General features: G+C 38.6%; 1 protein-coding gene across 1 annotated transcript in view; it reads right to left on the reverse strand.

Moving 5' to 3' along the window:
• SYK (spleen tyrosine kinase) overlaps positions 1-14,825 on the reverse strand; it is a 30,266-nt gene that overhangs the window by 14,326 nt on the left and 1,115 nt on the right. Inside the window, exons 3-6 of the mRNA XM_010138354.1 lie at positions 13,772-13,932; positions 6,356-6,494; positions 4,834-4,915; positions 3,721-3,770 (exon numbers count right to left, since the gene is read on the reverse strand). Coding sequence (XP_010136656.1) covers positions 3,721-3,770; positions 4,834-4,915; positions 6,356-6,494; positions 13,772-13,932 — 432 coding nt within the window. The remainder of the gene's footprint in view (positions 1-3,720; positions 3,771-4,833; positions 4,916-6,355; positions 6,495-13,771; positions 13,933-14,825) is intronic.

Here is a 14,825-nt window from a genome sequence, read left to right on the forward strand (position 1 = left end):
CGGCTGCAACAAAAACCCCTTTTTTGATGCTTGACAGTCTTTATAGCCGTGATACATAAAAATTCAGTTACTGCATTTTGAAAATGCTTACCGAATCTACTATTTTCTATTACCTCACAAAATTTGTTTTCCATATTGGGAATAAATGAAACCTAAAGCACTTCTTGGCTATAGTTCTGCAACAGATAAATTCTCTAAGAGGTTAAGTGTTCTTTTGCACACGGTGGGCATGGTTCATTATGTTTTTCCAACAAGAGTATCCCCCAACACTTGACCAACCAGTCACCTGTACTGCCTTGATGGTACTACAGCTTAACTCACGTGTTTGTATTAGACATACAAATGCATTCTAAGAGGAATACTTAACTAGGGACAGCAACAGTACTGGTCTAAACTTAGGCTGTACTCATAAGGTTTAGGACTATTAATATTATTATTACCTGATAAGCTTTAGCTAAACAAACAAAATACTGGAAAAAATTAAGAGGAGAATTTAAGCATTGTCCAGAAGTCAGCAGCTTCACTGTAATATCAACAACTGATTTTAGACTCATATCAAAAGCTCCTCTGCAGGTTTAAATACATACTGGAGAAAAAAGTAATTTCCGAAGTCAAAGGGAATCAAAATCCCCTTACATCTAGTTATGTCTTTGATGTAAGGCAAGAAAAGTCATAGTTCATGCATGTGCTCAGAGAAGTAAGAGAGGAGAAATTATCTCCAGTATAGGCAGGCTTTTGGCAGAAAGTTCTTTTTGCACAAGCAGCATGTTAATATCACTAAAAAGGAGATGCTCCAATTACAGAAAAGGGGACAAGAAACAGTAGCATTTTGTTACAATTAAGTTTATTCTTGGAGCACTTGCAAATACCAAAGAAATCACTTCCCTGATGTCGTAAATTTTACTCCAAGCCCTTATACATCAAATTTATACATCAGTTTGCAGTTAAATTAGTTCGACAGTCTGCCTTGCATATCATCCAGCAGATCTTTCTACAGTGGTGATACATTCTCTCACTTTCAAAGCAACTTCAGATTTGGGCTGCTCTGCACTAAGGCTTTGGAATTTCACTAGTGTATTTCAGGCATTAATATATTGGTCTGAATGGGAATACCAGTATCAGATTGTCCCTCAGAACAGGCCATTCCCCTCTTTTCTTCAGCTGTTAATCGTGTTCTGTCCCTCTACTCTCTCTCTTTTGCTTTTTTATACTAATGAATCTTTTCTCACAAGTCATGATCATTCCTGTTGCTTTGTTCTGGATTATCTCCTGTTGGACATTCTCCGGTGCAGTGCCAAAAACTGGTGAAAACATTATAGCTGAGACCTTACCAGTGTTGAACAAGTTGGAAACATTCTTGATGTTTCCCTTTCTTCTACCAGCATGATGGTTGCTGGTCCTCATTGCTGTTCTGATCGACTGCAGGCATCACAGCCTCTGAAAGACTGTCCTGTGTTCTACAGCTATTAGAAGCGCAATATCTTGCACTAGGTTCTACTGAACTTCACCATCTTTCTTTCCAGGATATTTCTCCAATTCACCACAATTATTTTTAGTCCAAATTCAGACATTCGCAATCTTATTTTGGCAATCACATATTTCGGCAACCCATTTTGTAAAATTAAAAGATGTAATACAAGATGCAGAAATTCTTAAACCTCAATCTTAATTACGATGGTACAAATAATGAAGATAGTTTGCTCATCCTTTACATAAGGCTTTGTTATTGTATTTGTTCTTTTCAGGATGCATTTTTGTTTTTGCAAACTGAATTCACTGTATTTCAGGCTCTGTGTATTGAAAAACCTACAAGTGGCCCTTGTGCTTTTGCACAAAGATATTAATGTATGAGAACCTGGCAATATTAACTGAACTCTTCGAGCTCCCTAAACTGTAATATTCATTTAAAATTTTCCACTTTCTTTTTTTATGTTTATACTACGGGAAAGTAACTTTGCAGGCTTGTTTTATAAAACTCCTAAAGAAAATATGTAATTAAGATTTCAATTTGAAGAAGTTCAGCATGTCAAACATGTAGCTTTAAACAGTATTTTAGGAGAATATATGCAAAGTATCACTCAACGCATTTTACTCACATCTTTGGCACTTTTCCTTCTATCCATCATGACGAGCCTTAAATGTAACTACTACCGATCAACCACGAAAACATTAATGATTGTATGTAACACATGTAAGTGATCAAGCATATTTAAGTCAGCTACTTGATAGAGAACTACATGTTCAAGGGTTGAATTAATCTCATCTAACTATGGCTACCTAAAAGCAAGGCATATAGTCTTGACTAATCACCTAAGCCCCTTTTGAGTGGAAAGACATAGGCACATACTGGTGGAAAGTCATTCCATCACTTTTAGGCTGAAGTGACATGTGGATGCATAAGTCTCTTGCTTCAAAATTCCTCAAAAGTGACCCTTTGTAATTTCCTGAGTGATTGACTCTTCATCTGAGTTTATTAACTTTAGGCAAGATTAATCATACACTGTTAACATGTCTGAGTCTTTCACCTGTAAAGCATCTTGAACAACTTGGGGTGGTCTTATGGCAATGTACTGACAAAAAGAGAAAAGGTTGGCCCATTTACACTGCACATTCCTAAACATCTGTCAGCTTAGTCAGACACACATTGTTACTACTTCTTTGATAAATTAATCGTTTAAAGATTTCTTGAATTTACTTTCATTCACTTAAACTGCCAAATATTCTATACATAATCTAAAACCTACTTAGTATTCCCACACTGAATGTGCTTCCTCCATCACTATAACTGTGTGTTTACCAGATGAAAAGTGGTCTCGTGCTTAAACTTCACAGTAGTCCTCGTAAATGGCATAGATCTAAACCTCAGGATAACACTTTAAATAAAATAAAGACACTGATTTTTGTTGTGTAATTTCCGATGATTTTAAAAGGCACCTGATTTTCAGAAAGTGATGGTATGAAAAAGGTTGTTCACAGACTCATGGGGACTCGAGAGTACTGAAAAAAATGTAATTGCCTATTTAAAAAAACCTGTTTTTTTCTATAATGTGGGCCCACATCAGGATAATGACCTAGATGATTAGGCTCTCCAGGGGGTGGTGAAACAACTAAATCAAACTCCTTATTTCAGATGAGATCAACCACAGCTGAATGAGACAGTGTAATGTATCACACCTCAGGAGGCTCCTCTAATCAATGCACTCTGAGAACTTAGGCAGTTATAATCACAGATGGGCTTGGTCATTCTTCACGGAGTTGATGAAAGTCTTCCCCTATTTTCACTGCACAAGGAATAAAACCCATGTGCAAAGTCTGATGTTGACTGCACACACCAAATATGAAAAGGAACTGAAACTCCATTTCTGCTTCAGTCAGCAGATTCTCAAAATGGACAATGGACAAAAAGTAGTGGCTCTCCTCCTCGTGTTCTATATAACATGACCATCAATGAGGCATTCTGCATATGAAAAATACTGATTTTCACATACACTGTATGTATAAATGAAGTTCACAAAAATAAATGATGAATGGCTCATGCAATACACTGATGAAAGCAATAACCTAGAACAGGTTAGGCGTATTCTTTTCAACTTACTCCATGTATCCCTAGAAAAACAAATTCGCTGTTGCAATAATACCCAAGCATTAAGATTCCTAGAGCAGTAAACGATTGTAAGCCTTCTCAAATAATGCTACTGCTGCATTACCACCTACTCTTACCTTAGAAGGGGTTCCAGGAAGAGGGAGACGAGTATTAAAAACGACCTTATCTGTAAAAGAATCACATGTAGAAGGATACTGAGCAAGGTGAGAAATGTACTGTAAGACCACAGAATTTCACATAGGGTACAAGTTTCCTAGTTTTCAAATCACATTACAGTGTTTCTCCTGGCCCATCTTCTTTGCTTTTGTCTCTAATATGTGGCAGACTGTACTTGCTGACACAAAGACAGAAGTATGTGCAGTACCTAATTGATTCAAAGGAGTGGAAAAAGTATGGGCATATCTTTTCACAATGGCACTGGCACCCAGCCAGAATGACAGAAGGTGGCCTTAGAGAGAACACCCCTTCTGAAATAGCTCGAGTTACACAAGGATCAGGCAGAAGCATCTTTTTTACCCTGACAGTCAGGGCAAGAGGGAGGACAAGGTCTCACTGGTATTTAACACGACAGTAAAGAAGAACAGGCAATAGAGCATACCGGACCTCAGGACACTTCCCTCCACCCCTTCCCCTCCCTTCCCCCAAGTTATTAAAGAATGCCTCTCTGACCATCATTTTCAGGATCAGATGCAGTCAGTCCCTTGTTCTGTCCTGCACTCCCCAACATGGGAAGTGACTCTTCATGTAATAGCAACTCACTTCCCCAACATGGGAAGTGACTCTTCATGTAATAGCAACTCACCTGCTGCGTGCACCGCTCACCACATCCAACCTGAGTGCCTATAGCAGTGCCGCTGATGTGCTGGCCTCAGCTTGGAGTTGGAGGAGTACTGGGATGACCACGTTGTGAGACTGTGTGAGCCAAGTAACACACGCTGCCACTTCAGAGCAGCAAAGCACATTTTGGATCTGACAATAATTTAGACACAGCAATAATTGGAGGTGGTAGCCTCCTCAAGCTACAGCATCTGCTTCCATTCTGCATGGTCTGGCAGATCTTAACTCATTTTAAAACAAAAAATTTGGATACTTAATTTTTTTTTTTTTAAATCCATCTGTAATCCACCATAATCTGCATCCACCTACCTGGCAAGTGGAAAAAATGCATACATCTTTCAACATCATTAGCACTGCTGCTTATACATATCAAAATACTAAGAATAACTTACCATTTTCTGAGCCAAGTTGAGGACAGGGAATGGTAAGAACCCTTAATAATCCATCTGGTTTGTATGAATAATGCTCAACTAACTACCAGAAGGAGAGGATAAAAAAAAAGGGGGAGAAGGAGAGAAAAAAATATGAAAAGGTAAGGGAGATATAATTAAATATATTGTCTCTTTAAAATTGCATGGATATGTACAATAATTGGTATACATGACAGCAAATGAACTGGGCATACAGCAGATCTTTACTGCACATGTTCTTATGTCATCTTTACTTCTCTTTAGCAGGGGTGCAAGGTTCTGAAGTAACCTTGTGGATAAATCCAGGAACCATATTTGTAAGACTCAACATTCCACAATTCCACACCTGCTTCTGCTGCTAATCAGCTTTGTAACTCCGAGCAAATCTTCTGTATTTCTGATTTCCTGCCGTTGGTTTTTGTGGGGTTTTTTTGTTGTTGTGTTTTTAAGATAGGTATAACTACAGTGAAGGAATTGTTCTAATATGCAATGCTTCCTCCAGACCTTGAAGTCACAGCGGGAAGTAAGCAGTCAATAAATTTATAGCACCAATAGTTGTGGCTGTTTGAATTCCTGGATTATCCTCTCCATGCCATTTTACTCCTGGTTTATTACAGCCATTTTCTCTTTGGTGCATTTGGGTAGAAAGAAGGGGGTCTGTGAGTGAAAGTTGCAGACTCATTAAAAAAATCTCGTAAGATAGCATAGCTGTTTTTAGATTTCCAGTGACTCCAGGAAAGAAATATGCAGAACATTTACAGGAAGGGCTACGAAATAATATATGCAAGTAAAGACTAATATTTTAGATTTCTGGTGCACTTCCCTTGTTTTAATAAAATTTTATGCAAGTGGACATAGGAGATTTCTGCAAGAGTTTCAATTTTCTTAGCATTTTCATTTTACACAGTCATTTTCCCAGTATTCAGTTTTAATATTTGCTAAGGCATAGTCAACTATACATTCCTTAATTGCTAAATCTTTACCAGGATTCAGACATATTTTGCTGGTAAGCATCGGCAAACTATGTTTTTTCAGCCCTGAGGGTACAGAATTTCAAAGCTAAAGAATGCAGTATGTGTACAGCATCCTGAATAATTCCTTTTGTGCTTTCTAGAATTCTGTTCATTGCTGTCATAAAGCACATTAGCAAAAGACTACACCTAGCACAGCTATTCTTGGATATGATCACTTGCAAGTGCTGTTCTATTCTAGATAATGTTCAGCTGATCGAACAATACCTAAGCAAGTTTGAACTCAGTGAAGCTGTAACATCACATTTGAAAACGGTCACTCTCTATGCATACACAGCTTTCTACTTTAACACAGATTTTCTTCATATCTAGAAACCACATAAACTTGGAAACATGTGACAAACAACCTGACAAAACATGCTGTTGTTTAGCTAAAGACTGTTGCTGCACAGCAAAGTAAACCAAGCTGCCTTAGACAGTTACGTGGAAACATGATGACAGATGTGTTTCTGAGTGATTAAAATTTAATAGACCTGCCAGAGGGTGTCAAATCTTTTTCCATCCGGTATGGAGAGCTTTCCCGTCTTATCTCTGTCAATACGGTAATGCAGTACTTTTCCGTCATTCAGCAGACACAGGGCATAGGAACCATTGCTGTCCCTTTCTCGGATACTGTAGGAATAAGAGAGATTTTCAGGGTTACGCTTTACTAGGAATGAGCATCTGGGTTGAAATTCCTTTTTAAGTCACCCTTTCCTTTAAGTTTTCAAATTAAATCAAAGCAAAATCAGCACTGCAACTTCTGAAGACATTTTGTTAAGACTTTCATTTATTTCTTAGTGTCTTTATTTGAAAATAGAATTCCCTAAAGTTTCTTCTTTTTTTTTTTCCCCCCCTCACAAAAGGCAACAGATGACAGCAGAAAATCCACGATGTGGAGCTCTTTGCTAGGCAGCTACAGAAAACTGTGCAGTGCAAATCACACTCTCTCAGCAAGAAAGCATTTGAAGGCTTGTGCAGTGAAGGCCCACAAAGCCCATGGAAGTCTGGGGCCAAGATCCAGCATATACAAGCAGCAGTACTTGAATCTCCTCTACAGCTGACCTAAAATTAAAAAACAGATTCAGTGCCTTCATTAAAGCAAGACTTCCCTCTTATATCTTTTATTTTGGAATAAAGAGATACTAAAAGATAATAAAGGAAAATAGCACTGAATACTAAAAGCACTGATACTAATAGCACTGATACTAAAAGAAAATAAAGGAAATAGCACTGAAATAGCTTGTTGCTTGGCTGGAAATTTAAAGTAATCATATGTTTCTGTAATCCTCAATTCTTAAAATTTCTGTAAAGACATCAGAATTCATAGGTATCCAGGATGATGTCCTTCCTCCAGGAGATCTCAGAGCAACATACAAGACGCTTGTGAAGTGTTGCAGATTTGCTTTACAGCTAGCTTTAAGGCTTGATCACTCTGAGACCAGTGTCTCCTGGTGACTGGACCCAGAGGAGATAGGAATTTGCTACTAGCTCCGTAATAGTTGGCATAGCATTTCTGAGTTTAGAAAGTAGGCTTTTTCCTTATGTTCGAGTTGCCCGTGTTCCCTTGCTGCTGACAGTAAGGCAGCAATAGAGCTAGATTAAAATTTCCTAGAATATTGATTCGGTAGACGTTGCAACATTTCAGATGCAGCAACATTTAAACATTTCTTGCTCCACTGTGCACAGAAATCTACTCACTCTCCCTTAAATTTTCAAAAGTCCTGAAAAGAAATGAAGCAGGATATGCTCTCTAAGGTGTTGGGACTTCACAGGTGCAACATTAGTACTTGCTTCACATCTCTGAAGATTGCAGAGGCAAGCCATTAAATTCTGCTCCTCAGCTAAGTCACTCAAGGCTGAAATAAAACTGTGTTCTGTCTGAACTACTCTTGCAACTATTTTTTCAAGCAGAGTGATTCTTGTTGCCTAAGATGTGAACAGGACACTGTCTAAAGGAAAAGGGAAGTAGGGGCAGGTTTTTTTCTGAAACCAAAGTAACTTGCCTAGTGTCTCTGAAGTAACTTGAAACACATTGTGGTTTTTCATGACATGCAGGTATTTTCTCAGCATGCTGATTTCCTGTGCTGACTGACCAGTGGAGAGCAACAGGTTTTGCTAAAATAAAGAATGAGTTTTACTTTGTCTTTCTCTGACTTACTCCTAGAAAATAAGGCTTGAAAAATGTTTTTGGAAGAGAGGGCATTGTTTCATTGCATTCAGACTTCTGTTCAGAATATAGCACAACTAATATTATAAAAATGCAAGGATTGTTTCCCAGCAACAAATGTCACTCATGTTTCAATGAAGACATGGTGGTGCCAATACAATTAGTTCTACTGAAATTGATTCTTATTTGCAATAGTTGTTACTATCACAAGAGGCATCGTAAACATTTCTTGACAGCACAGGCATCAATGGGAAAAAAGAGTCATGCAGGATTTAGACAGAATTCAGGTTTATAAGGTTGTAGTTGCATTTCTGAGCACTTCCTTCACCCCAAACCAACAGCTGCAGTTCAGTCATGGCAATTTCTGTAAAAAATGGAATCAAAGAAAAAGACTGCTCAAACAGAAAGGTTATAAACTGAAACCTCTTCAAATGGTAGTCAAGGTTTTCACATTTTGGTGGTGCTGCCTGTAGCACTCAGGGTCATCTCATCAGATCTGGGGGCTCTCTTCATATACGGAACTTTCCTTCTATGAAAATGTTGAGAAAAAACAAAAAAATCAAATGCACTATCTGCTGTAATGTGTTCTGAAATTACACACAATATTTACTGTTCTTCAAGACAAACTGATAACAAAAAAAAAATCTTTTTTAAAAAGGTGTATTTTTTTTTTCAAAACGCGCTAAGGCAAGGAAGGAAGCCAGTAATACAATTTCACCTGGTCTTCCATTTCATATCATTGCAGAGAATTACAGATCTACAGAAAAAAAATATAGCTTTTATCCACTGCTATTAATCAGAAACATGAACAACTTCACTGAGAGCAAATTTGAATTGTAGATACATTATGGAAGCTCCAAGGTAACTAGCTCTTCTGTGACATACATTTTAAAACGGGAATTTTGGAAGGAACAGAGAAACTCCAATTGCTATGTGATGCAATGCAAAGAGTTTAGTTATTGATTTTAATTTTCATTCTATCTGTATTTGAATATTTTTTAGGTTTTTGTGAATGTAACCAAACAGCAATCGATCAGTATTTGGAGTACCATTATGGACTGTGTAAATAGCTATCCATAGCTCCTTTGGTCTGTATTTTTGCTTGGAAGCAAAAAGAACAACGTCCCAATTTTTTCTGCTTCCAAGTGAAATGCCAAATGATCCCTTTCTTTCTAAAGGAAAAAAACCCTGAGGGTAAAAAACTATAAAGTGCTATTACAACATGCCTCATTGGTTGTGTAGAAAAAAAGAAGTCACAGCAGTCTATGGTAGAGAATAATGAAGGGAATAAACGAGCAAAATGCTTGCTTCAGGAATGGCGTGAAATTATTCTCACTCCTGAATCCAAGGGTGTATTAAATTCTGTTCTTGGCCTTGCTTTGCCTTCTCAGCAGTAACAGCTTCCTCGATACTCCCCACTGCTCATCAAGGTCCAGCCATTCCCTGCTTGTCTCCCCTTTGATCACCTATCTGGTAATGTTACTAACAACATGGTTATTCATTATCACTTCGAATATCTGCAGCACACTGCACATGTTCCAAGTTTGAGGGCCATAAGGAATGAACTTCGTGGCATCTGTAAAAGGATCATCTGAAGGGAAAAAACGGATTGACTGATTATATAATTATATATTATTTATATAATTTCTTCCTCCCTGTTTAATAACACATTCAAAGGTGTTTCAGAAATGTCAGCACTCTACAGGATTTAGGAGGTTGCTCTGCCACACATTACTGCTACTTACAACGTAACCTAAAACTTCATCTCCTGATAAGACTATTGTGGTGCAACACATAGTGATGAAACACCTTGGTGAGAAGGATTACATCACTGTAGCTCATTCTGCTGGCATTGCCCTGCCAGCAAAACACTCTATGCTCCTCCAAAACCCTAACAAATAGCTTTGCTGTATAACCATACCTACAACCACAGATCTTCTCAGTACAGCTATCTCAGTCAGGGATCGAATTTTTTCCTCACACCTCTGACCCGCTTTGCTGCTAAAGCACACAGAGTAGAGCCAGCCTTGAGAAAACACAGCTCGGCTGCAGAGGTCTACAAGTGGCACCTAACTATGTACCTAACTGCAGATGAGTAAACAGCCCTCCCAAAGAGCTGTGGGCATCATCCAGGCTGCTGTGGGGGGGAATACAGCACCTCTAGGAACATGGTTCACTGTCTGTATTTTATTATTTATCTTGGAAAATTTTTATGGTCAACTAAGCCTAGTAAGTGCTTGGCATTTTAAAGAGTAACTTAATCATTCATTAATATCCTTGAAATAAGGTCAGGTTTAGTAGGATTGTTTTTGCCTTGTCTGTTATCAACAATGTCAACTTCCATTTATGGATAGAAACATTATGTTGTTAGATTTATTTCAAGAACACTCTACAAGGTCAGATAAATCACCTTGCTCAGCATGCAGCCCGGTAGTGGCAAACTCGTGGAGGAAGACAATTAAGATTAATGTAAATACACGCTGCTACATGTATCAAAATCTCAAATTTCTGGTCAGACTAAATACAAGAAAACTCTACAGACAACTGCACTGAAACTGAAATGTTGTTACTAGTGTTAACTCGTGACATGTAGGAGACAGTTTAGTCTCTAGATATCATAAGATGCCATGACGAGTAGTGCTGTGAGTTATTCTAACAGTCTAAACTAGTTTTGTCCATCTCATTGCATATTGAAGGCATTTTTAAGGTACTAAAATTGTTTTTTACTTTCTTTTTACACAACTGTTCACATTTTATGTGAACTACGTATTGCTAACAGACAGTACACTGCAATGCCTTCACCCACCATTTCCGCAATGATGGATTTTTAAGCTTAACAGTATATTTGAGTACTGTTCAACCTGCCTTTAGTTTCAGAATTTCTGATTCTTAACACATACTCAAGTTAACATGTTCACATAACTAAAGTGGTCACTACTAATGATAAACCAAAATGTGTCAAGAGCTGCCACACACTCACCAGAGTGGTTTCCTATGTGAAACTGCAGAGAAAAGTAACATTTCTTATACAGCTGTTTTGTCACTGTTAGCAAATACTTCATTTATTTTTCAAATGAACCATATATGCATGCACTCACATAAATAGTATTAACAATATTATCAATATAATTATTATATATTACTAGAAACATTATTACAATACTAATACTACTAATATTATTAATGCTGTTATTATTTATGACAGTCTAGACAATATTGATCATTGTAGTCTACAATTTTGGCCCCTACCAGGTATAGTCTAATGAAAAAGAACAGCTCTGGTAAAGAAACAACATCCTACACAGCATGCAAAGTAGCGTTAATTAAACTAACAGGGGCCTGAAACATAAGTAAAGTTCTCTATTTCCAGTTGCTCTTCAGGCCATTTTAGAGATATCAGATTTTCCTTCTATTTCACTGCTGTAGTTTTTTAATCCAAATTTTGTAGGTAGCATGGCAATTTTTCACGAGTGTCCTTCCTTGGAGAAGTGGGCACTGCTTCCTATTTCACATAATTTTATGACATTGTTTCTACATTTGGCTTTGAAAACAAACTTTATAGACCCACAGACATACTTACTTCATTGACTTTTCAATCCTGAGAAAAACCTTAAAGACCTTTGAAAATTCCCTAGTAAAACGCCCACAGTTAGCTCAGAAACTCTCCAGCAGCTTGCATGAGTTGCAGTCTTACAGTTACGATGCTATTCATGACATTTTGAACTGCAATCAGGAAGCTTTCAACTTTACATAAAAAATTTTCTAGATTTGACAATCTTGTAGTGTTGCAAAGCAGCACTGAAGAAATCTAGGCACACAGAGACAGCCGTGCTACATTTTGTTTCAAGGTAGGTAGGCCAGACAGCAGATTTCTGGTGTAACGAAGTTTCAGAGGCCTTTCTAAAAGAATATGTAGAAACTTTCTAGCCTTCTAAAATTTATTGTTTTTTCCACAATAAAAAAGATTATTTTTGTAATATACCAGCACCTGCCTCTGGACTTGTTGAATAGACTCAAGAGTACCTCATCTCACCAAAAGCGTAGCTTCCCCCTATGTTCCCAGGCTCCAATTCCTACCTCAACAAGCAAATTTCTCTTAGACATTGGAAGCTTCTAAGTTTTACCTTTCAGTCAGCTAACAGGCTTCAGTGTCTCAACCTCAGTCCCCGAGCAGCTACATGCACAAGCAGTAATTCACAGTCCTCAGTCCACGGACGTAAGAAGATTCTGACATGTGCTGCTGCTGGGTAAGGAGAAAGTATAGGACGCCTGTGCCTGCAACGTAAAACAAAGCACCTCTCCTGCACTCAAGAATTTTGCTGCTACTGTTTCAGTTAGCTAACAAATGAATGGTTTATTTCTCAACACCTGCAGAGCAAGCCCATGTTAAGCAAACCACTGCAGAAAACCTCTCTAAATCAGACAGTTCTTTTTGTTATTTTATTTGCTACAACAGTGGCAGTCCTAAGATGGTGTTACCAAGGTAAAAGCAATTCCTTCTGTCACTTTCTGTCAATTGCTTCTGTCCTTCTACAAAACAAAGCATCACTGCTGTCCCCAGGAAAACTGACAGTTATGGATCCCAACAGTTGCTAAGGTAGGTAGTTTGTAGTTTTCCCAGTGCGTTGGGTGCAAGTGGCCAGGTTTTGACAGGGCTCAGTGAGGAGGCCAGGGGCTGCCCTGTGGGCTGGTCACGACTACCCTAGCTGGCCACAGTGGACACCTCTGCAGGGCTCTGCCAAGCCCCTCAGCTGCCTATGCGCTGCTTCTGTGAAAATATCCTTAAGAAAAGGCAGAAAAACGCCAGGTAGGTGGCAGCAGAGAGAAAAAACCAACACAATACAGAAGCAGCAGCGCAAACACCAAGAGCAGAGGAGGAGGCTCCAGGCACCGGAGCAGCCCCTGGGAGAGGCCATGGTGGAGAATATGTCCACACTGCAGCTCCCCAAGTAGGAGGATATTTCCTGAAGGCTATTTCTTGTGGAGAGCCCATGCTGTAGGAGGGAACACTGTGAGGAGGAAGGAACATCAGAGAGAAGCTGTTAGGAACCCACCACAGCCCTCACCCCTTCACTTATCCTCCCCTGATCTGCTTGGTGGGCAGAGGAGTTGGGTGTGAAGGCGTGAAGTTGAGCCTGTGAAAATTTGGGCTGTGGGTGTGTGAGGGGAAGGTGGTTTTTTATGTTTTCATCTTTATTTCGTACTCTCCAACTCAATTTTAATTGACAATAGATTATATTACTTTCCTCCAAGCCGAGGCTGTTTTGTCTGTCTGTTAGAGTTAGTGGTACATGATCTCCCTATTTTGATCTTGGTCCATGAGCTTTTCCATCATGTTTCCCCACTCTGTTCAGGAGCAGGAGTGTGACAGCAGCTTGGTGGGCCAAAGTTAATCTAACACAGTCACTCAGTACTACTCACCAGCTGTAAAACAAAGTTCAATTAATTTTTCTTGGTATTGAGTTTCTCTAATGATCCCTTTACAGTTAAAGCTAGTATTTGATCAAAACCCTGTGACTCACACTTTTGCTATAGTTTCCTATCTTTAGTTAAGTGGAATCCTAATCTTGGAGACACTTGCTTAGCACAGGCTTGATTATGGCCTATATATATCATAGTGGTCTGGGCTCTCTCACTGCGAATGATCCACCTTTTAGGGCATACTCTTATCTGAGCTTCATTCAAGGGAACTATGTAGTAACACATGGCAAACAGCACTATCACAGAGAAAAGCACTCACAGAAATTTTCCATTGTTTCTTGAACCAATGAGGATACGGTGTTCTGACTCTTCCCGAGAGATCCTCCCATGGAACCATGGCATCTTCTCATGGGCTGTAGTGGCAATCAACTTCTCCAGCTGAGGCTTTTGACTAATGATAGCTTGTTCAAGAGCATGCCCCTAGAGAGTGGTAAAAACACAGCAGGACTGTCAAACCGTCTTCTGCAATATAAACATGATAGGCAGATTCCCAGTATGGGATTGCTTTTGGGACATCCAAAATCTGCATGTATTTGTTTTATGTAAAGAAAAGATCTGGTTCCTATAAAGATATTAAACCACAAACTAACATATGGTAATCTAAACATCACAAAGCTGGGGTTCTTCCTTTAGAAGAAGAAAGAAAAAAAAACAGTAAATTAAGCCCTTAGTATATCAGTTCTTCAACTGAAAATTCATCATATTTTTATGCTCAAGAGACATAGCTAAACATACTTATGTCACTCTCAGATGTCATAATACATTGCCGTACTACATATGCTATGGGAATTCACTGAAACAAACTGAACATGCTTTGCATTGTTGCAGCATGTCTTTATTGAAGACATCAATGCAAATTTAGACTGAACTATGTTAATACTTCAGGTATAACCTAGACAACTCTAAACCCATCTACAACATATCATTTACAAATTTGGCTGAGAATCTAGGGGGAAAACCCTCTAGTTTCATCAGTTTTCAACTCAAGGTGATCAACTTCCTTCTAGATCAGGCTCAGATTCATCTGAAAAAACTTTAAGCCTAAGCACTTGTAGCAAATGTAGTATAAGTTTTAGACTTTCCCAGTTTGGGCATTCCTTAATGTATTCTACAGAGCAGAAAACACAGATACTTGCTAGTACTAAAAGAGATGAAAAATCTAGTGTAACCCAATGAATTCACAATGGCATTCCAAAGTGAAATAATACTCCTGTTGCAGCCTCCTGACACTTTTTTGTTAAGACTAGCTTCTTCACAGTCATTTTAAAGAATTCAGCCTGTCTTCCTCACTGTGGAACATTCCCGCTTTACAC

This window comes from Buceros rhinoceros, unplaced genomic scaffold (genome assembly GCF_000710305.1).
Source record: "Buceros rhinoceros silvestris isolate BGI_N320 unplaced genomic scaffold, ASM71030v1 scaffold6056, whole genome shotgun sequence".
NCBI lineage: Eukaryota > Metazoa > Chordata > Aves > Bucerotiformes > Bucerotidae > Buceros > Buceros rhinoceros.